Genomic DNA, 21,957 nt, shown 5'->3' on the forward strand with positions numbered 1-21,957 from the left:
ATCATTGTAACAGTATTTCAGGTGTATATCAATGTGGGAGAAGCCTGACGTCATGCTGGTCCTCGACATCGTTGTAACAGTATTTCAGGTGTATATCAATTTCGGAGAAGCCTGACGTCATGCTGGTCCTAGACATCGTTGTAACAGTATTTCAGGTGTATATCAATGTGGGAGAAGCCTGACGTCATGCTGGTTCTAGACATCATTGTAACAGTATTTCAGGTATATAACAATGTGGGAGAAGCCTGACGTCATGCTGGTTCTAGACATCGTTGTAACAGTATTTCAGGTATATAACAATGTGGGAGAAGCCTGACGTGATGCTGGTTCTAGACATTTGCCACTTTGGTGGTGAAACCCATAGTCACAGCTGCATATATGGAGCTGACTAACCTAGAAACAAAATAGTCACTGGCCATAGGGTTAATACACAAACCAGTAGAGCAGTACAGTGTGATTGTCAGTGTAGCAACACTACTTCTGTTTACCTGATAAATTGAGTTATATCACATCAAAATGGCATATCATGATTTGAAAGCACAAACCAGGAACCATCAACTGGCCCACAGCTGAGATCTGCTCTTTAAAGGTTTGGAATAAATTTGGTGTGAGTTTGTTTGTTTTTCTAATAATATGGGCTAATCTGGGGCATGAACCAACATTCACTCTCTCCTGCCACAGGTAAGGGCTCTGCAAAACCTTTGTCTGCTGGGTAAGCACTGGCCACTTTAAAATCAGAGAAATCATACAGTACGGTTTTCAAAGACAATCATAACCATTTAAAAAAATTTGGGGGAGCACTCTGGTTGAATTTTATCTTGTACTTTTTCTTATCACAAAGAGATGTAGAAGCAATGGCAAAAGCGCTACAACTTTAACAGTTTAGACAAGGCAATTTGGGTTGTAGTCAAAAGGGCTGAAGGACAAAAGGGCCGGAAAAAAACTCAAAAGTCAAATGGGCCGAAATGAAAAGTCAAAAAGGCCGAAAAATAAACAGTTAAATGGAATTTGGACATGAGACTCAAATGTTTTCATTGTGAAGAGTTTTGACTCAGTGTTATGACTAATCCGTATGGAATGTTTGTTTTTGTTGTTGTTGTAAGATTTTAATCCAAATCTAATTAAAACATGGGAGTATATCGTTTTTATTGTAAAGTAGATGATGAGGGCATCGTTACAGAAGCTGGTTGATCTCTGTGACTACATGGAGCGACAGGGATGGGTCACTCGATATTCAGAGTGGTCAGTTGGTTAGTTATTTACTTTATTTAGTGTCGCACGCACAATTAAATTATTTCGGCGACGGAGTAGTACGATTATTAAGAAATGAAGGGGAACAATAAATAGAAATTTTGAAAGAATGGTGTTACTACCCAAAAAAAATAGAAACGGAGTATTAAGGGAAATTTAAACGGAAGGCCGAATTAAAAAAGTAAAGAAAAATATGAAATAATCTAAGAGTAATAGAGATTTTGAATTTAATATAGATGTGGTAATATAAATGGCTATTGTTATTGAACGAATTAACTAGTGTAAATTACCATTATATTATTTTTGTTAATTATGTGAACTTGTGTTAAGTAAATTATTAACTATATGTATTGCCATTACATGAAAACTTGTAATGCTTGGCTATTACCATGCCATTACCATTTTATTAATGTTATGATGATATTATGTTTCAATGCTATATATGTGTCAATAAATAATGTAAAACCTTTCTAAACTTATTTTCTGTTCGGCCCATATGACTAGGAATAAGGCCCTTTTGACTTTTTGTTACGGCCCTTTTGTCCTTCGGTCCATTTGACTAGTTCCCGCAATTTGGCCAAAACACAAGATGTTTATAAAAGATGTTTTGTACAAACAGACATGGGGTTGGGGTGGCATTTGATACGATAGGGAGTTTGAAGGGGGAAAGTAGTCTTATGCTAAATGCGTGAAAGCTCACATGTATGGTTTATCACTGACGTGACACTGAACCTCATCTGAACTATTATGAAATTATTCAAAGGCATTTAGAAGTTGGTGTAGTAATACAAGTCAAATCTTATGGATAACAACTTCTTGGTGTATTTTTCACAACGTTTCTGGGCTAGTTCTTGCTCCTTCTTCAGGTGAATAATGGTGATAGTGAACATTACAATATATATATATGTACAGGAAGCCAGATATGTAAATGTAGTATATACACGGGAAGGAGGAGGTATAATTAAGTATGTACAAACAATGCAGTGAACTATGACGACTGACTGTATGAACCTGTTCATGTTGAATTTCTTACGGTGTTGAACACAGACATTACCGAATTTAACGTTTCGTTCACTGAATATCCTCTGCTTAATCTCGACACTAGTATATATCGTACTGTACGTCCTCCTAAAACCATGTGAGGCAGTTTGACAGACGGGAATGGTCTGCAGGCTGCAGAGTCCTCCCTGTGATCCGCCATCATTTCTCGTATTGTCACTGATTTACCCCGTGTCATGCACGCACACAAATATAAATGCAAATAAAATTTTGAAGTCGTTGAAAAGAAAGCAGAGTACTTTCTGAAAATTTATTACATAACCTTGCTATTCAATTTAACTGCTTAAAATTGTTATCATTATTTCCCCCAATCAACACTCTCCTTGAATTTCCTGGGGAGTTAGTTTAGTCCAACTTCCGGTAAATTCTAAAATGGCCGACTTGTTCGGCGACTCCGAGCTATTTGCTGAATTTGACAAAGAGAGGGACACTCAGAATTCTTTCATTCATTCTGTAGAACAGAATGGCAAAGGAAGAATTGTGTTTGCATTAGAGGAAGAATCATGTTCCTCAGACAATGAAAGTGACGAAGGGGATACTCAAAAACTCTCAGAGGAAGAAAGCAAAACTGAAAGTCAAAGAAGTGACGAAGTATCGGAAGGGACATCACTTTCAGCGAAAGATATCTTGAGTCGGTGTGCAGATGAAGGAGAAAGTGTTTCACATAATGACCATTCATCGGAAACATCTTTTAAAATACAACATGAACGTATCCTACATTTGAAAAAAAAGACTCAACATCTCATGGCAAGACTTTAACTACGTAAATAAAATGATAGGCCAAATAACAACATAGAGTGGATGATATCATACTATAGAGTAATGATGACGAGTCATGCAAACGTTTATCATTTAATCTTTGGTAGATTGATGTATGATATGCACTATGCAGTATTAATATGCACCAGAAACAAAGCAGTGATACCTTTTACAACAAAGTTAGACTGAAAATAATCGGTTTTACCTACCTCAGCTATCTAAGGTGGTAGCATACAGGCCCTAGGGGTCCATTCCACCAAGTGATCACTGCACTAAGGTATTCATCATGATCATAACTTCCATACTTTAACATGCACAAGCAAGAGTGTTAGTGCAATGATCACTTTGTGGAACTGGTGTTTTTCAACATGTTCAAGCTTCACAAATCATCCATGCTTCTGAGGATTGTATGTGAGAAGGTTAGGGAAGTTACCCCAAACACAACCCTAAGCCCTCTGATCACCTTTCCAATATTATATTATAAATTATGACTTGTATTATTGACTAAATGGAAATATTTTGTTAAGCCTTAACTATATCAGGGGACAAATATCACAGATATGCAAAGATTATTGATTCCACAAGGTAAGTTAAGACTGTTGTGGTTTGAAAGTTTGATATGTTTGAATGTTCACATTTTTGTATAGCTACATTCATTTACATATGCTATGTGAAAATTCTAAAAACTCCTATTTTAAAAACTCAAATGCCAAAGAGTATGATAAATGTTTAACTACATCACCTGATCTTTGTGTCTGAGGATTAGGTTTTGTATTAGTAGTAACAAGTACATTAATGAAAAGTTACTATTCTACTTGAGTGCACCATGTAAAGGTCCATTGACTTTACTGTTAATAATGCTTCACTGACCATTGACTTGACAACATTTTGGAAGAGTATGTGCAATGTCTCTGTTATAGGTCAGTTCCAGATGAAGACAGCCCTGCAGTACAGGTCCTCTTCCATAATAATTCCTTTTCCAGGTTAGTGCTAATGCTAAATAGCATTCTGTTGGCATTTCTTCAGTCATTTAGGTATGTTTTAAGGCTGCCAGGTCGTCATAAGAAAGCCAAAGGGTCTATCATGTCTATCGAGCGAGCATGTTAACATGAAATTTTATGGACAAGATTGTTAACAAATGTAGGGCTTTAGACAAATATGGCGGTACTGTTATGGACAGATGTATTTTCCAAATACGTTTTTTCTGTTTTCACATCTGAAAGAAATTTTCATCATGTTTTAAATTTACATGGCAATAAATAATTTAAATATTGATGAAAATGTATAGCTTCAGTGTTTACGTTTGCTCAAAGGCTTTTCCTATTACATTAGTGTTGACAAAACGACATACCTTGTACTTGAAATGTTATTAATGCCCATTCAGGAAATACCGGCCACAGATAGAGCAGTTCCTGGCTGGTTTGGTGGAGCAGGAAATGTACAACTCTCGCCATGGAGACAGGATGCCAGAACTACCACTTCAGGTATTACTTGGACATGATGTGGACATGTGAATTTTGTGATACAGTGGATGTACAACACGTAGAAACAGGTGTTCTCACAAGTGGCAATACACATCGTGATACTTATTTTGGTGTACAGATTTTTAAAAATTTAGGACCAAATGTAGTTTATTTTCTTCCTTTTGCAATTGATCTTAATTCATTCTGTTCCGAAAGTGTAGGTGGTATGTTTGCAATGATGACCTTTCATTTGGTTCTGCTCTTCTACATTTGAGACCATGAGTACTATGTTCGTCATACTGGTCAATAGGTTTCTTTTTTTAACGCTTTTTTCAATAAAATTAATCTCTCCTTGAGCCAAATAAAATGTATGCAACAATTCTTTCATTCAACATATATTATAGATTTTAGCCATATGTTGACTCCGATGCTCTTTGTTCAACAGTCAAGCGTTCCTACCTGTGTTGATCTCAACCCCAAACTTCCAGTAGAACTCCGAACCAACTCCATGTGGATGGCCCATGCGGTAAGCATCTTGACACTTGTTGATATCATGTACTGTTAATTATAGCTCATTACTCCAGATAGTACAGTGCAAAGTAATTCAAGGATAACAGATTTAACAGATTTACGATTTAAATTGTGGGAGAGCATTACCTCTACAAGTACATCCGTAACCATGCCAACAAGATTGCATGGGACTGGGGGGTGGGGTTTCCAGACAATCAACATCTGGCATTAATAAGATTGCCTAGGAGATGGAGTTTCCAAATTTTCAGGGTCTTTACTATTATGATTGTCTGGAAAGTGGGGTTCCGAATTAGCACGTAGCAAAAACATACAGTAACATAAAGTTACTATTGCACTTGAATGCTCCATCTAAAGGGCTGATGCTGGAGGACTGCACTGGTGTTGACCCATCCCAAGTATGGTGGCCAGCTGACTTTTAGCAGTGCCATTTATCATGACCGATTTAGGGGATTCCCCTGAATAGACCTGCACTCAAATAGGCTAATATCTTCATGAAGCCCATTTCTGGTATAACCCACTGTGGCATAGCTGGAGTTTTCAGATGTGAGAAGTTTCTGATTTCCGGGATTTTTGTTTCATTTTGAATGTTTTTGAGATCGATGTAAATCTGCAATAAAAGACATCCAAGACCCCTTGCTAAATTTTCAGTGTTTTTTGTGCTTTGCTGTTCACATGTCTGAGTTTTGCTATAAGAGTAATGAGAGTAAGACCATACTCACTTTCACAATAAGTCATAAATTCCTGCGTCACTGACAAGTTTATGGTGTAATTTCTTTGTTCTGCAGATCATTGGCAATGCTCAGTTTCACCATCTATTCCTGGTGGACACACGTGGATGGCCGTTGGTCAACCTCAACCCCAGTCTGACCGATGGGTGGGAAGTGCCTCGGTATCCTTACACTAAGTTACAGCTCTTGAACCAAACTTGTTAACACGTCATTGGCATGATTGCACTCATGCATCATTCTCAGAAATTCATAAATGAAGTACTGATATGATATATTTACATACCCATGAAGATCAGCAATGCATGCTTGTCGTAAGAGACGACTAACAGGAACAGGTGTGAGGCTCATTGACTTGGTTGACACATGTCTTTGTATTCCAGAAGCTGTGTCAATCTCGGGATTGTTCCGTGTATACGCGATTCTTTACGGACTGAAACACCATCATATAGCTGAGTGTGTTTAACGACAATCAAACAATTCATTAGGGAAGTTTGTTAGATATGAAATTTATATGTGGAACATGTCTCATTGACTCATAAGTAAACATGTTTTTACAGTGTTGCATTTTTACCAACTACGGAAAGTCATTTTATATTTTGTTGTCAGTTTGGGTGATTATACTTTTGCTAAACATTTGCACCTCATTGTTTCACTGTGTCTTTTGTAAATATGTTCTGAACTGAAGCATTTTGACTTAAGGTTTAATGGCTGGGGTTCAAACAAATGGTGTGTGGTCACGCTGCCAGAGGAGGGGCGTTTCCATAGCAGCAAGTCTGGTAATGGAGCAGAAGTTTCATTTAGTGTTTCATATTTTACTGTTAGACACAGGCAGGCAGTGAAGATGACCCCCTTTCCCACTCTCCTGACTCCCTGCTGTGCAGGGTTAGGGTTGTACATTTATTTGATGCTGATGTCAAGAGGCTGAAGATTATACTTTCAGTAGGTTCTATTTTAAATGATATGACCTTAACCTTAGTTAGGTATGAGCAGTTGTTCGAGGAGCCCCTGCCTGTGGAAGAAGATGGGGACAAGCCACAGGGGAAGAAAGCAGGACGGTGAGACGCCCAACACTCACTCCACCCTCCCTCCCAACACTCACTCCACCCTCCCAACACTCACCCCACCCTCCCTCCCAACCTCACTCCACCCTCCTCCCAACACTCCTCCACCCCTCCTCCCAACACTCACTCCACCCTCCCAACACTCTCACTTCACCCTCCCTCCCAACACTCACTCCCACCCTCCTCCCAACACTCACTCCACCCTCCCAACACTCACACCACCTTCCCTCCCAACACTCACTTCACCCTCCCTCCCAACACTCACTCCACCCTCCCAACACTCACTCCACCCTCCCAACACTCACTCCACTCTCCCTCGAAAACTCTCACTCCACCCTCCCAACACTCACCCCACCCTCCCAAACACTCACTCCACCCTCCCTCCCAACACTCACTCCACCCTCCCTCCCAACACTCACACCACCCTCCCAACACTCACTCCAACCTCCCAACACTCACTCCACCCTCCCAACACTCACTCCACCCTCCCTCCCAACACTCACACCACCCTCCCAACACTCCACCCACCTCCCAACACTCACTCCCACCCTCCCAACACTCACTCCAACCCTCCCAACACTCACACCGTCCTCCCTCCCAACACTCACTCCACCCTCCTCCCAACACTCACCCCTCCCTCCCTCCAAACACTCTCACTCCACCCTCCCAACACTCACCCCACCCTCCCTCACCTCCCGACTCTCCTCACCCCACCCTCCTCCCAACTTCACACCACCCTCCCTCCCAACACTCACCCCACCCTCCCTCCCAACACTCACCCCACCATCCCAACACTCACTCCACCCTCCCCTTCCAACACACTCAATCCACCCTCCTCCCAACACTCACTCCACCCTCCCTTCCAACACTCACACACTGCCTCCCTCCCAACACTAACACCACCCTCCCAACACTAACCCAACCCTCCCTCCCTTCCAACACTCACACCACCCTCACCAACACTCACCTCAACCTCCCAACACTCACCCCCACTCTCCCAGCACTCACTCAACACCCCCAGCACTCACCCCACCCAGCACTCACTCCACCCACCCTCCAACCTCCACCCTCCAAACACTCACTCCATCCACCCTCCCAACACTACACCCTCCCAACACTCACTCCACCCACCCTCCCAACCTCCACCCTCCCAACACTCACTCCATCCACCCTCCCAACACTACACCCTCCCAACACTCCCACACCACCCACCCCTCCCAACACTCCACCCTCCCAACACTCACACCACCCTCCCACACACTCACACCACCCTCCTCCCAACACTCCACCCCCTCCCAACACCTCACTCCATCCACCCTCCCAACACTACTCCATCCACCCTCCCAACACTCACACCTGCCCTCCCTCCCAACACTCCACCCTCCCAACACTCACTCCACCCACCCTCCCAACACTCCACACACCACTCTCACACCACCCTCCCTCCCAACACTCCACCCTCCCAACACTCACTCCACCCACCCTCCCAACACACCACCCTCTCAACACTCTCACCACCCCTCCTCCTTCACCCTCCCTCCCAACCCACCCTCCCAACACTCACACCACCCTCTCAACACTCACACCACCCTCCCAACACTCCACCACCCTCCAACACTCCACCCTCCCAACACTCCAACCTCCCTCCCAACACTCACACCACCCTCTCAACACTCATACCACCCTCCCTCCCAACACTCCACCCTCCCAACACTCACTCCACCCACCCTCCCAACACTCCACCTTCTCAACACTCACTCCACCCTCCCTCCCAACACTCACCTAACCCTCCCAACACTCACTACACCCTCTCAACACTCACCCCACCCTCCCAACACTCACCCCACCGCCCCGCCCACCCCACCCTCCCAGCATTCACTCAACACCCCCAGCACTCACACAACCCTCCCAACGCCACCCCACCCTCCCAACACTCACCCCCACCCTTCCAATACTCACCCCACCCTCCCAGCACTCACCCAACCCTCCCAGCACTCACCCCCACCCTTCCAATCCTCACCCCACCCTCCCAGCACTCACTCCACCTTCTCAACAGAGCATCTTCCCATCTGTACCCTCTCCCCTCTTTCCATCCCATTGACTCTCTCCACATCTCTAGCCTTCACAACGCCAAACACATGCTCTCTCATGACCCTCTCAAGACCCGCTCACCCGTCCCCTTCCCTTCACCTTCTCCACACATCCAAGACACGTCTTCTAACCACTCAAATGCCACACTTCAGGCTGCAGTTATACACATGTGATTGTAGTGTCTGGCATTGGCTCACTGCTGTCCCCAGCCATGAGAAGGCTGGGTGATCAGTCTGTTTCTTATGGAAACTTAGGTTTGAATGAAACCCTGTAACTGTATTTTGTGTTCTTGATCCCCAATAGTATTATTATAGGATATTTATATAGCACACGTATCCACGCAACTAGTGCATGCTGAAGGCGCTGTTATTTTCCCCTCTATCATTGGATGTCAATCTCAACGGCACATCGTATTATCAATCTCAACTCCCTGGGGAGTATACAACTCTTGCTGCCACTGGGCGCACCGAGTTATTGTGGCTTTCTCATCCTAACGAGGTACCCATTTGCAGCTGGGTGGACTGGGACACATAGTCACAGTACTTTGTCCAAGTTTACTGCACGTTGCTGTACCCGCAACTAGGTGTTTGCACGTATTCATGTGGCCACCATCTGGTCATATACCAACGGATTTGTGGGTTCTTTTAAGTGCACAGGGTTGTGTACTGTACACTAGGGGTTGTGACAACACTGAAAGAGTCTGCACACAAAGTTGACTCCAAGGTTGTTAAACCCCGGTCACAGGTGGGCTCGATCCCGACACCTCAACCTCGTTGGGTCACAAGCCTGGCGCCTCAGCCAGCTCGCCCACCGCGAGGATGTACAGGATGTTGCTTGTTTTAAACCGTTGATTTGTCTGGCCATAATATGGTGGAAATATTGATGAGTCATCAAATCATCATTAGGAACATCACTTAATGTTTTTGTGTTTTTTTGTAGCCCCAAACCGAGCTGTTTCAACTGTGGTGGGGAACACATGATGTCTGAATGTCAGGCGCCCAAAGACTACAACAGAATTAAAGCCAAACGGAGAGAATTCATGGACAAGAACTCCCCCCTCTATGGGTCCCAAGAAAATGAGGTATGTATGTTTGTTATAATATAATGACTTCATAATAGTATAAGAAATAGCTCTTCTATGGACAATTTTGTTAGAATTAAGTACTGATAAAAATGTAATATTAAATTTGGTAAGGTTTTTATATAAAGTCTTTAGGATGAAAAATACAACAAATTCTAATTAGATCTTCAGTATTTATGCTGAAATATTATTTGATAGGTTAGTGTAGCATCTCTATTGTTATTTTACGAGAGCACCTTTGTTTCGGCTGGTGACAAGATACCTGTAAAAAGACCAGCATGAATACACTTATGAAAATTGCTTTGTCATATGGGCCATGGCCTTGAATACTTGAAATAAATTGTCTGTCTGTCTGTCTGTCTGTTATAATAAAAAGACGTTTTTCCTTTATTTTTTGGGCGATGGGGTAACCTAGTGGTTAAAGCGTTTGCTTGTCACGCTGAAGGCCCGGGTTCGACTCCCCACAATGTGTGAAGCCCATTTGTGGTGTCACCCGTTGTGATATTGCTGAAATATTGCTTAAAGCGGCATAAAACTAAACTCACTCACTTACTCACTCCTTTATTTTTATATACGAAATTATTGCAGTTATTGCATGTGTTAGTTTATTCTTCTTGTTGAAGTAAAGGATTGATTTGTCATCTCATTATCCTGACAATGTAGAGTGTTTGGTGAAGAGTGTACGTTTTCGTAACCTCCGTGGTTTAGTGGACAGTAAGACTTTCTTGCTCCAAGCAATTGTTTATTTATGTTTGGTCAAATTTCAGTTTGTCATCGAACAAGGTTGTCCAAGATCGATTCTCCCAGTTCAAGCCAGGTGTGCTTAGGTAGGAACAGCACTTTAATAGTATCAGTTAAATATTAACAGCTATAATTTCCGTGTGAGACTTCCAGTACGCAGTATTTATCATCTACACCGAAATGTCCCTCTCTATGTAATAACAAAGTTGTTCATCCAAGTATCGTTGTCCTTCCTTGTCCCAGCTACTAAATGTCTCTCAAATAAGTCAAATAATATTTGTCCATATCTTCATTTGTGTTCATTATTACCATGTCCATGTGTGTTCCAGCAAAGAGCTCCGTGAGGCTATGGGCCTCGGTCCGCGCCAGCTACCGCTCCACATCTACCGTATGAGGATGCTAGGATATCCCCCAGGTTGGCTCAAGGAGGCCGAGGTTGATACCTCCGGCCTCATTATGTTCGACAAAGATGGACGAGGTAAGTACTTCAATGTCCTTGTCTCTTTTTGAGATCGTGGATTTGTCCCCAGAACCTTAACAATGGTGTATTGCCTCTTTGTGTTGCTTCCGCCAAATTGGCTACCCTTGTAGATCCGTGTTAGAACTGGTTTTCAGCAACCCAAATTGGCTACCCGTGAAGGTCCATGTTAGAACTGGTCTTCAGCAGCCCAAATTGGCTACCCGTGAAGATCCGTGTTAGAACTGATCTTCAGCAACCCAAATTGGCTACCCGTGAAGGTCCGTGTTAGAACTGGTCTTCAGCAACCCAAATTGGCTTCCCGTGAAGATCCCTGTTAGAACTGGTCTTCAGCAACCCAAATTGGCTACCCGTGAAGATCCGTGTTAGAACTGATCTTCAGCAACCCAAATTGGCTACCCGTGAAGATCCGCGTTAGAACTGGTCTTCAGCAACTCAGATTGGCTACCCGTGAAGATCCGTGTTAGAACTGATCTTCAGCAACCCAAATTGGCTACCCGTGAAGATCCGCGTTAGAACTGGTCTTCAGCAACCCAGATTGGCTACCCGTGAAGATCCGTGTTAGAACTGGTCTTCAGCAACCCAGATTGGCTACCCGTGAAGATCCGCGTTAGAACTAGTCTTCAGCAACCCAAATTGGCTTCCCGTGAAGATCCGTGTTAGAACTGGTCTTCAGCAACTCAAATTGGCTACCCGTGAAGATCCCTGTTAGAACTGGTCTTCAGCAACCCAGATTGGCTACCCGTGAAGATCCGCGTTAGAACTGGTCTTCAGCAACCCAAATTGGCTTCCCGTGAAGATCCCTGTTAGAACGTGTCGTCAGCAACCCAAAGTAAGAGGCGACTAACGGGATCAGGTGGCCAGACTCGCTGAGTTGCTTGACACATGTCATTGTAGATCGATGCTCATACTGTTGATCACTGGATTGTCTGGTCCAGACTTGATTATGTACAGACTGCCACCTTGTAGCTGAAAGATAGCTGAGTGCAATAACCAAACCAAACCCGCCATCTTGGCCATTAGAATAATGAAAGTGGTGGCCATAATGCAACATCACCAACTTTGTTTAGTTTTTCAACATGTTTGCCAAACCTTGCTGATGTAGGATTTGTTGTGTAGAGGTGAACCTGCGCGGCGAGACACTGGAGGACGGGGAGGTCGACCAGGATGAGGATGAGGAGACTCCTGAAGGTGAGCAGTAATGGGGAGACTGATGACCCTGATGGCTGGGCTAAAGGCATCCCTGATTTATGTGAGGACAGGTCAAAGGCACCCCTGATTTATGTGAGGACAGGGCAAAGGCACCCCAGATTTATGTGAGGACAGGGCAAAGGCACCCCAGATTTATGTGAGGATGGGGCCAAAGGCATCCCTGATTTATGTGAGGACAGGGCAAAGGCACCCCTAATTTATGTGAGGACGGAGCCAAAGGTATCCCAGATTTATGTGAGGATGGGGCCAAAGGCATCCCGTGATTTATGTGAGGATGGGGCAAAGGCAACCCAGATTTAAGTGAGGATGGGCCAAAGGCATCCCAGATTTATGTGAGGATGGGGCCAAAGGCATCCCTGATTTATGTGAGGACAGGGCAAAGGCATCCCAGATTTATGTGAGGATGGGGCCAAAGGCATCCCAGATTTATGTGAGGATGGGGCCAAAGGCATCCCAGATTTATGTGAGGATGGGGCCAAAGGCATCCCAGATTTATGTGAGGATGGGGCCAAAGGCATCCCAGATTTATGTGAGGACGGGGCCAAAGGTATCCCAGATTTATGTGAGGATGGGGCCAAAGGCATCCCAGATTTATGTGAGGATGGGGCCAAAGGCATCCCAGATTTATGTGAGGACGGGGCCAAAGGCATCCCAAATTTATGTGAGGACGGGGCCAAAGGCATCCCAAATTTATGTGAGGACGGGGCCAAAGGCATCCCAGATTTATGTGAGGATGGGGCCAAAGGCATCCCGTGATTTATGTGAGGATGGGGCAAAGGCAACCCAGATTTATGTGAGGACGGAGCAAAGGTATCCCAGATTTATGTGAGGATGGGGGAGTGCACAGTAATCTTTGATATTAACCAAACATCTCTTATTATTATTTTTCTGTTTACTTGCCCTTTTAAACTTTCTTATACAGAAACACAACGGTATTGTGTCAGGAACAATATAAATGCTCTGATTTGTTATTAAAGACACCCAGATTGCTGTTCAGTGAGAACAGAGTACTATATGACAAAATGAAAGACTGATCAGCTTGACAAAGAGAACCTCTCCTTTGTACAACTTGGCATTCATTCTGGTTTTCAGTGAAAATTGACACAAAGAAAATTATCGAGTATCCAGGATTCACAGTGCCGGTGCCACAGAACATGGTTGACGTAAGAACCATACACTCTTGTCGTGTTATAGTCATGGTTCCAAGTCATTTATTTGATACAGGAGAACTTTCTTGTGTAAACATTTGTAGCAGAGTTTCCAAAATAATATTCCTTATAAATAGTGAATGCACTGACTGATTGCTTTTAATTAGCTATTTGAAGTGAAGGACTTACTCTAGTTACAGAATTTCATAAATAGAATATTTTATGATTTTCAAGCCACCCATATATGTTTCACACACAATCCACCAGTAATGTTTTCACAGACAATCCAGCATGTTTTAATTAATAATCCACCTTTGTGCTCTTGTGAACTAAAAATCCAAACAATCTACCACTGCCTTTCCACCAACAATCCGTCATGGTGTGTTTACCAACAATCCACCATCGTCTGTTCACTAACAATCCATCATGGTTTGTTTACCAACAATCTACGATTGCGTCTTCACCAACAATCCATCATGGTTTGTTACCAGCAATCCACCATTGTCTCTTCACCAACAATCCACCATTGTCTGTTCACTAACAGTCCACTGTTGTCTCTTCACTAACAGTCCACTGTTGTCTCTTCACCAACAATCCAACATGGTTTGTTTACCAACAATCCACCATTGTCTCTTCACCAACAATCCACCATTTTGTCTCTTCACTAAGAGTCCACCATTGTCAGTTCACCAACAATCCACCATTGTCTCTTCACCAACAATTGTCTCTTCACCAACAATCCACTATTGTCTCTTCACCAACAATCCACCATTGTCTCTTCACTAACAGTCCACCATTGTCTCTTCACCAACAATCCAACATGGTTTGTTTACCAACAATCCACCATTGTCTCTTCACCAACAATTGTCTCTTCACCAACAATCCACTATTGTCTCTTCACCAACAATCCACCATTGTCTCTTCACTAATAGTCCACTGTTATCTCTTCACTAAAAGTCCACCATTGTCTCTTCACCAACAATCCAACATGGTTTGTTTACCAACAATCCACCATTTTGTCTCATCACTAAGAGTCCACCATTGTCTCTTCACCAACAATCCACCATTGTCTCTTCACCAACAATTGTCTCTTCACCAACAATCCACTATTGTCTCTTCACCAACAATCCACCATTGTCTCTTCACTAACAGTCCACTATAGTCAGTTCACCAACAATCCACCATTGTCTCTTCACTAACAGTCCACTATAGTCAGTTCACCAACAATCCACCATTTTCTCTACACCAACAGTCCACTATAGTCAGTTCACCAACAATCCACCATTGTCTCTACACCAACAGTCCACTATAGTCAGTTCACCAACAGTCTACCATTGTCTCTACACCAACAGTCCACTATAGTCAGTTCACCAACAATCCACCATTGTCTCTACACTAACAGTCCACTATAGTCAGTTCACCAACAATCCACCATTGTCTCTTCACTAACAGTCCACTATAGTCAGTTCACCAACAATCTACCATTGTCTCTTCACTAACAGTCCACTATAGTCAGTTCACCAACAATCCACCATTGTCTCTTCACTAACAGTCCACTATAGTCAGTTCACCAACAATCCACCATTGTGTCTTCACTAACAGTCCACTATAGTCAGTTCACCAACAATCCACCATTGTCTCTTCACTAACAGTCCACTATAGTCAGTTCACCAACAATCCACCATTGTCTCTTCACTAACAGTCCACTATAGTCAGTTCACCAACAATCCACCATTGTCTCGTCACCAACAATCCACTATAGTCAGTTCACCAACAATCCACCATTGTCTCTACACCAACAGTCCACTATAGTCAGTTCACCAACAATCCACCATTGTCTCTACACCAACAGTCCACTATAGTCAGTTCACCAACAATCCACCATTGTCTCTCTCTTCACTAACAGTCCACTATAGTCAGTTCACCAACAATCCACCATTGTCTCTACACTAACAGTCCACTATAGTCAGTTCACCAACAATCCACCATTGTCTCTTCACTAACAGTCCACTATAGTCAGTTCACCAACAATCCACCATTGTGTCTTCACTAACAGTCCACTATAGTCAGTTCACCAACAATCCACCATTGTCTCTTCACTAACAGTCCACTATAGTCAGTTCACCAACAATCTACCATTGTCTCTTTCACTAACAGTCCACTATAGTCAGTTCACCAACAATCCACCATTGTCTCTTCACCAACAATCCACTATAGTCAGTTCACCAACAATCCACCATTGTCTCTACACCAACAGTCCACTATAGTCAGTTCACCAACAATCCACCATTGTCTCCTACACCAACAGTCCACTATAGTCAGTTCACCAACAATCCACCATTGTCTCTTCACTAACAGTCCACTATAGTCAGTTCACCAACAATCCACCATTGTCTCTACACTAACAGTCCACTATAGTCAGTTCACCAACAATCCACCATTGTCTCAACACCAACAGTCCACTATAGTCAGTTCACCAACAATCCACCATTGTCTCTACACCAACAGTCCACTATAGTCAGTTCACCAACAATCCACCATTGTCTCTACACTAACAGTCCACTATAGTCAGTTCACCAACAATCCACCATTGTCTCTTCACTAACAGTCCACTATAGTCAGTTCACCAACAATCTACCATTGTCTCTTCACTAACAGTCCACTATAGTCAGTTCACCAACAATCCACCATTGTCTCTTCACTAACAGTCCACTATAGTCAGTTCACCAACAATCCACCATTGTGTCTTCACTAACAGTCCACTATAGTCAGTTCACCAACAATCCACCATTGTCTCTTCACTAACAGTCCACTATAGTCAGTTCACCAACAATCCACCATTGTCTCTTCACTAACAGTCCACTATAGTCAGTTCACCAACAATCCACCATTGTCTCGTCACCAACAATCCACTATAGTCAGTTCACCAACAATCCACCATTGTCTCTACACCAACAGTCCACTATAGTCAGTTCACCAACAATCCACCATTGTCTCTACACCAACAGTCCACTATAGTCAGTTCACCAACAATCCACCATTGTCTCTTCACTAACAGTCCACTATAGTCAGTTCACCAACAATCCACCATTGTCTCTACACTAACAGTCCACTATAGTCAGTTCACCAACAATCCACCATTGTCTCAACACCAACAGTCCACTATAGTCAGTTCACCAACAATCCACCATTGTCTCTACACCAACAGTCCACTATAGTCAGTTCACCAACAATCTACCATTGTCTCTTCACTAACAGTCCACTATAGTCAGTTCACCAACAATCTTCCATTGTCTCTACACTAACAGTCCACTATAGTCAGTTCACCAACAATCTACCATTGTCTCGTCACCAACAGTCCACCATTGTCTCTTCACTAACAGTCCACCATTGTCAGTTCACCAAGAATCCCCCATTGTCTTCACTAGCAATCCACCATTGTCTTTATTTGCAATCCACCATTGTCTTCACTAACAAGCTACCATTGTGTGTAATGATCCACTGTTTTCCATTGTGTGTAATGATCCACTGTTTTGCCAGGAATGGGAGAAATTAAACATGCCCCCGCTGCAACCCCATCAGCTGAAGAACACCCTGGAGCAGATTGTGGAGACTACACACACAGTGAGATCCCTATACATAGATATTACCTCGTCCACAATCAAATATTATCTTTATGACATTATCCAGTGTTTACATGTTAATAGGGGGGGGGGTCATTTTGTATATTTCACACTTTTCTTTGTTGCACCTGTAACTTCAGATTATAACCAACAGATCATTGATAATACAATCTATGATATTGAATGTTCAAGCTGAGGTTATAGCAAATAGTCATCTGTGCGTGTTTAACCACTATACGCAGATTATATGTAACAGATATCTGACAATTGACTACTGTAAATGGAATATTGTATCTGTTTACCATGTTTAAGGTCAGATTATAGCAATCATATTGTTGTGTTTCTCATCTACTGCTTATGGTCTGTGTGAACAGGAGAAGAAGCGAAAGTTGGAGGAGGAAGAGGTGGAGAAGGCGAAGAAGTTCAAAATGGACAACCCTGAGGTGGAGATGGACCTTAGCGATGAGGAGGAATCCAGGGATGGTAAGACCCACAGGGGACAAGTGGGGGTGGGTGACAGCTCAGCCTCTACTGGGGAGTTTTAGTCTATCTCCACTGAATTATCAAAGCCAGTGGAGCTTTGTATGGTGCCAACCATGTCTTTAAAATTGCCCACAGGATTCCCAACTGATTTTAAATATGGCTGCCCTGCAAGTCATATTGATTTTTTATCCATTGCTCAGCAATTTCTGCTTGTGTCATTCATTAGGAAATTTGATATGAAGCAAGAATGTGGCATGTGGAATAACAAATCATCCTTTTAGGCAAATCTTATTTTTTTATCAATTTGTTACCTTTGACTTTCCCGTACTCCTGACTTTCTACAGTTGAATTTTTGACGTCTCCTCTGAAGCTAACAAGCCATAGAGTTGAGTGAATGGTGGCAACAATACTGACTGTAAAGAGTGCTATCAAAATTCCAATGTGATGATTTCTTAAGTCAAGAGAGCTACAGAGTCATGTGTACCCTTGAAGGTCCGGGTTAGAATATTGATCTTCAGTAACGCATGCTTGTCGTAAGAGGCGACTAACGGGATCGGGTGGTCAGGCTCCCTGACTTGGTTGACACATGTCATCTATTCCCATTTGCGTAGATTGATGCTCATGCTGTTGATCAATGGATTGTCTGGTCCAGACTAGATTATTTACAGACCGCCGCCATATAGCTGGAATATTGCTGAGTGCGGCGTAAAGCTAAACTCACTCACTCACTCACAGAGTCATGTGTTGAGTCTTGAATTTCATTCATGGTTTGCCGGAACCATGCCCTTCATCGGAGGCTCCCACACTGTGACATAACAATCCAACTGGAGTTAAACCAAACTCACTCACTCACTCACTTAAACCTGATGCATTTATATCTTGAAATATCACTATTTGTATCCGGTGTTTATAGACTGCATCAAGTGAATAATGTTAAGCATTCATATGAATGACTCAGATTTCTTTATAGAGCTAAAACATCAAGTTAGAATTCTGATAATCTCAAATGGGAATTTTGGGCAAATTTCACTGACATTTGCATGGACCATTGACTGAATAACAACCTCTAATAATGCCCAGATCAATCCTTGATCTCAGCTTCATTACCTAACCGTTGCTGTAGCTCATCCCTGGCCCTGTTTAGCAAGATAATCATAGTGCAGCATTGATTGAAACTTACATACTTTAACATAGACTCAAGCTCGTTGTAAGACACATTGCTTGGAACTGGACTCTAGGCTAACAAGTGTTTGTAACCAATAGTACCTGAGGGTAATGTAGATTTCGGGATGTTAGCACATGCTGTAGTCATGGGTGTGTTGTGACATTATCTGCCATGTTACTTCGACACAAACCTTTCATGGATTCAAGTATTTCTATCCTTCCAATCATTTCAGATAGCAACAGGAAAGGTCACTTTAATGGAGACTTTGTTCCTCCCCTACCCCTTGACACGCCCCCAGCCGACTCCCCACCCCCTGACAGTACCCCACCTGTCACCCCCAATCTTCCCATCCAGGCTATCCCACAACTCCGCAGGGATGACCCCTCCCTCCCAGATGACACCCCCTGTACCACCACCCCTGCCTGATGGAACCCCACCCTCAACTCCCAGACATAGCAGGTCCAGCAGCTTGATGCGGGAGAACTCATCACAGGGCAGCACGCCAAGGTCAGGGTCACCTTCTCTAGAAACTTTGGAGGAGCAGTACAAGGCACTGGTGAAGCAGCTCGGGGGTGATGAGGGACCGGCAGCCAATATGGTCATTGTGGATAGCTGTTCAGGCGATGACCCGGAATCCAGTGCTACTGAGATGTCCGAAGTTTGTGCTGAAGATTCTCAAGATGAGAAAGTAACCATCAATAGGACTTTATCACGGACTAATTCTGCCATTTCAATGGAAGGTGTGGACAGTCCGGGATCTGTGAAGTCCCAGGATTCAGAGATTCTTAAAATGAACTCTTCATTTAAAGCGACAGAGTCAATATCTAGGGAATACAGTACCCCAATCGTTCAGCGTCCAAACAGTTTCAGTGCACTTCCAGATGCTACAAAGTTCGGAGTTGGTGTTGAAGATCATATACCTTTTGAAAACCTGCCCGACTCAACAGGCACCTTTGAAAAGATGCGTGGTCTTTTGAAGCTGATTCAGTAGCAAGGTGACCATAGGGAAGAAGAAGAAGAGGTGATTCTCACAATGGAATTTAATCTGTATCTTGTGCTGTAATGTCACAATGTAAGGCCATAGTTTCATATTTTTTCGTTTACTGATTTGACCTTCCATAAGTGACAGTGATCAGTAAACAATAAAATCCAATAGGTGTGGTACTGACGCAAAGTGATCAACTGTATTCCATCATACTAAGGAAGAGAGGCCTAGAAGTCAAGTGATTCAAGTGGTGTCACTTTCATAATGCTTGTTGTACAGATTTTTATATTTTATGCTCATGAGGAGCTTCACCTGTGCTGTCTCTTTGAACTGCTACAAGATTTCCTCGACGGATCATTTCAGTCCATTCTCTTGCTACCACTTATGTGTCCAATATCATTTATGTTGACTTTCAGGAACCGAGGCAGCAAACGTTGAACCTTTTTAATCAGGATTAGTCTCCAAGTCTTAACATTTTATGTGTTCAGTCATCTGATGGTTCTCATGGAATTTGAAACTGATCATGGTGAAAATCTTCACTCCTGTTTAAATGCTGACATTTTAAGAAATTAAGCCGTTATTTGGTTGAATATATTGTATTGCTGGAACTGTAGGAGATTGCATTGACCCAAGCATTGGTAATCCAGTGGTTGGTCAATCCAGGGGCTGTTCAATCCAGTGGTTGGTCAATCCAGGGGCTGGTCAATCCAGTGGTTGGTCAATCCAGTGGTTGGTCAATCCAGTGGTTGGTCAATCCAGGGGCTGGTCAATCCAGTGGTTGGTCAATCCAGGGGCTGGTCAATCCAGTGGTTGGTCAATCCAGGGGCTGGTCAATCCAGTGGTGGGTCAATCCAGGGGCTGGTCAATCCAGTGGTGGGTCAATCCAGGGGCTGGTCAATCCAGTGGTTGGTCAATCCAGGGGCTGTTCAATCCTGCAGTTAGTCATTGCAGTGGTCAATCTTGTATTTGGTCAATGCTGTGGTTAGTAAATTCTGTGGATGGTCAATCCGTTTTCAACCATGTAACAAATGACAAATATTATGCTTAGTTGAACACTACATAAATAAATGAAAGTAGACACTTTATTTTGATGTAAGACTTAAACTTGAGGTTTTAATCTGGTTTTAGTCAATGAAACAATCCTGGCTTATCTCACTGCTGTTATTGAATCTGTGAATCCAAGACGCCAAACATTGATGCAATGTTATACTTGCAGATTAAGATAAGTATGAATGAATTGAGTATTATTTTTAGTAAGAACATTCATTTAGTATCGGCTGTTTACTTACATTATCGAGACGCCTACTAAATGCTTGCACAACGTCATGGATCTTTCAAAACTTCATCGGATCATAGTCATCAATAGATCATTGGTTTCACAGAACATTGGTTTCACAGAACATTTTACATTTAGTAGGACTTGTAAGGAGTTATGGCCTTCTTTTACATGGATAAAGTACATTAACAAACTTGTACATGTAATTTGTTTCATTTCCATCCTTACAGCAGTTGTCTCCCCTGCCACTTGCATCTGGACACTGTTCCACAAAGCTGTAGTAGAGCTCAGACATTTGTAAGTGTATGTTGCTGTTATTGGAGTTACAATCGCCTTTGCACTACAGTCACTGTGTGGAGCAGGCTTTGGTCAACACTAGGTAATAGCTTGTCGTTCAAGAAGATGAATATGTTGGCTGATAATCATGTGTGTCATGGCAGATTTTCTGTCTCTGTATCCAGATAACATGAAAGGACACACTTCACCATGTTCAGCTGAATGACAATGATCAGTAAATAATCGATACCGCACAAACCAGTCATTGGCATCATGAGCATATCTGCGTAATTGGCATACAGTGTACCCGTGAAGGTCAGGGTTAGAATTGATCTTCAGCAACCCATGCTTGTCGTAAGAGGCAACTAACAGGATCTGGTGGTCAGGCTCGCTGACTTGGTTGACACATGTCATCAGTTCCCAATTGCACAGGTCGATGCTCATGCTGTTGATCACTGGATTGTCTGGTCCAGCCTCGATTTTTTTTTTACAGACCGCCGACATATAGCTGGAATATTGCCGAGTGCGGCGTAAAGCTAAACTCAC

General features: G+C 43.0%; 1 protein-coding gene across 1 annotated transcript; it reads left to right on the top strand.

Annotated features, from left to right (window-relative positions):
• The first annotated feature begins 2,670 nt into the window (after positions 1–2,670).
• LOC124278082 (zinc finger CCHC domain-containing protein 8-like) lies at positions 2,671–21,328 on the top strand. Its single transcript, XM_046713832.1, is given in 16 exon segments — positions 2,671–3,019; positions 3,612–3,654; positions 3,990–4,052; positions 4,454–4,553; positions 4,978–5,058; positions 5,849–5,952; positions 6,772–6,846; positions 9,883–10,032; positions 10,792–10,851; positions 11,095–11,243; positions 12,363–12,434; positions 13,548–13,618; positions 17,144–17,227; positions 17,601–17,709; positions 19,107–19,267; positions 19,269–21,328. Coding segments are annotated over 16 exon segments (2,256 nt in total). The 5' UTR covers positions 2,671–2,682; the 3' UTR covers positions 19,866–21,328.
• The last annotated feature ends 629 nt before the right edge of the window (positions 21,329–21,957 follow it).

This window comes from Haliotis rubra, unplaced genomic scaffold, assembly GCF_003918875.1.
Source record: "Haliotis rubra isolate DU_JTF1 unplaced genomic scaffold, ASM391887v1 Scf230, whole genome shotgun sequence".
In the NCBI taxonomy this organism is placed as follows: domain Eukaryota; kingdom Metazoa; phylum Mollusca; class Gastropoda; order Lepetellida; family Haliotidae; genus Haliotis; species Haliotis rubra.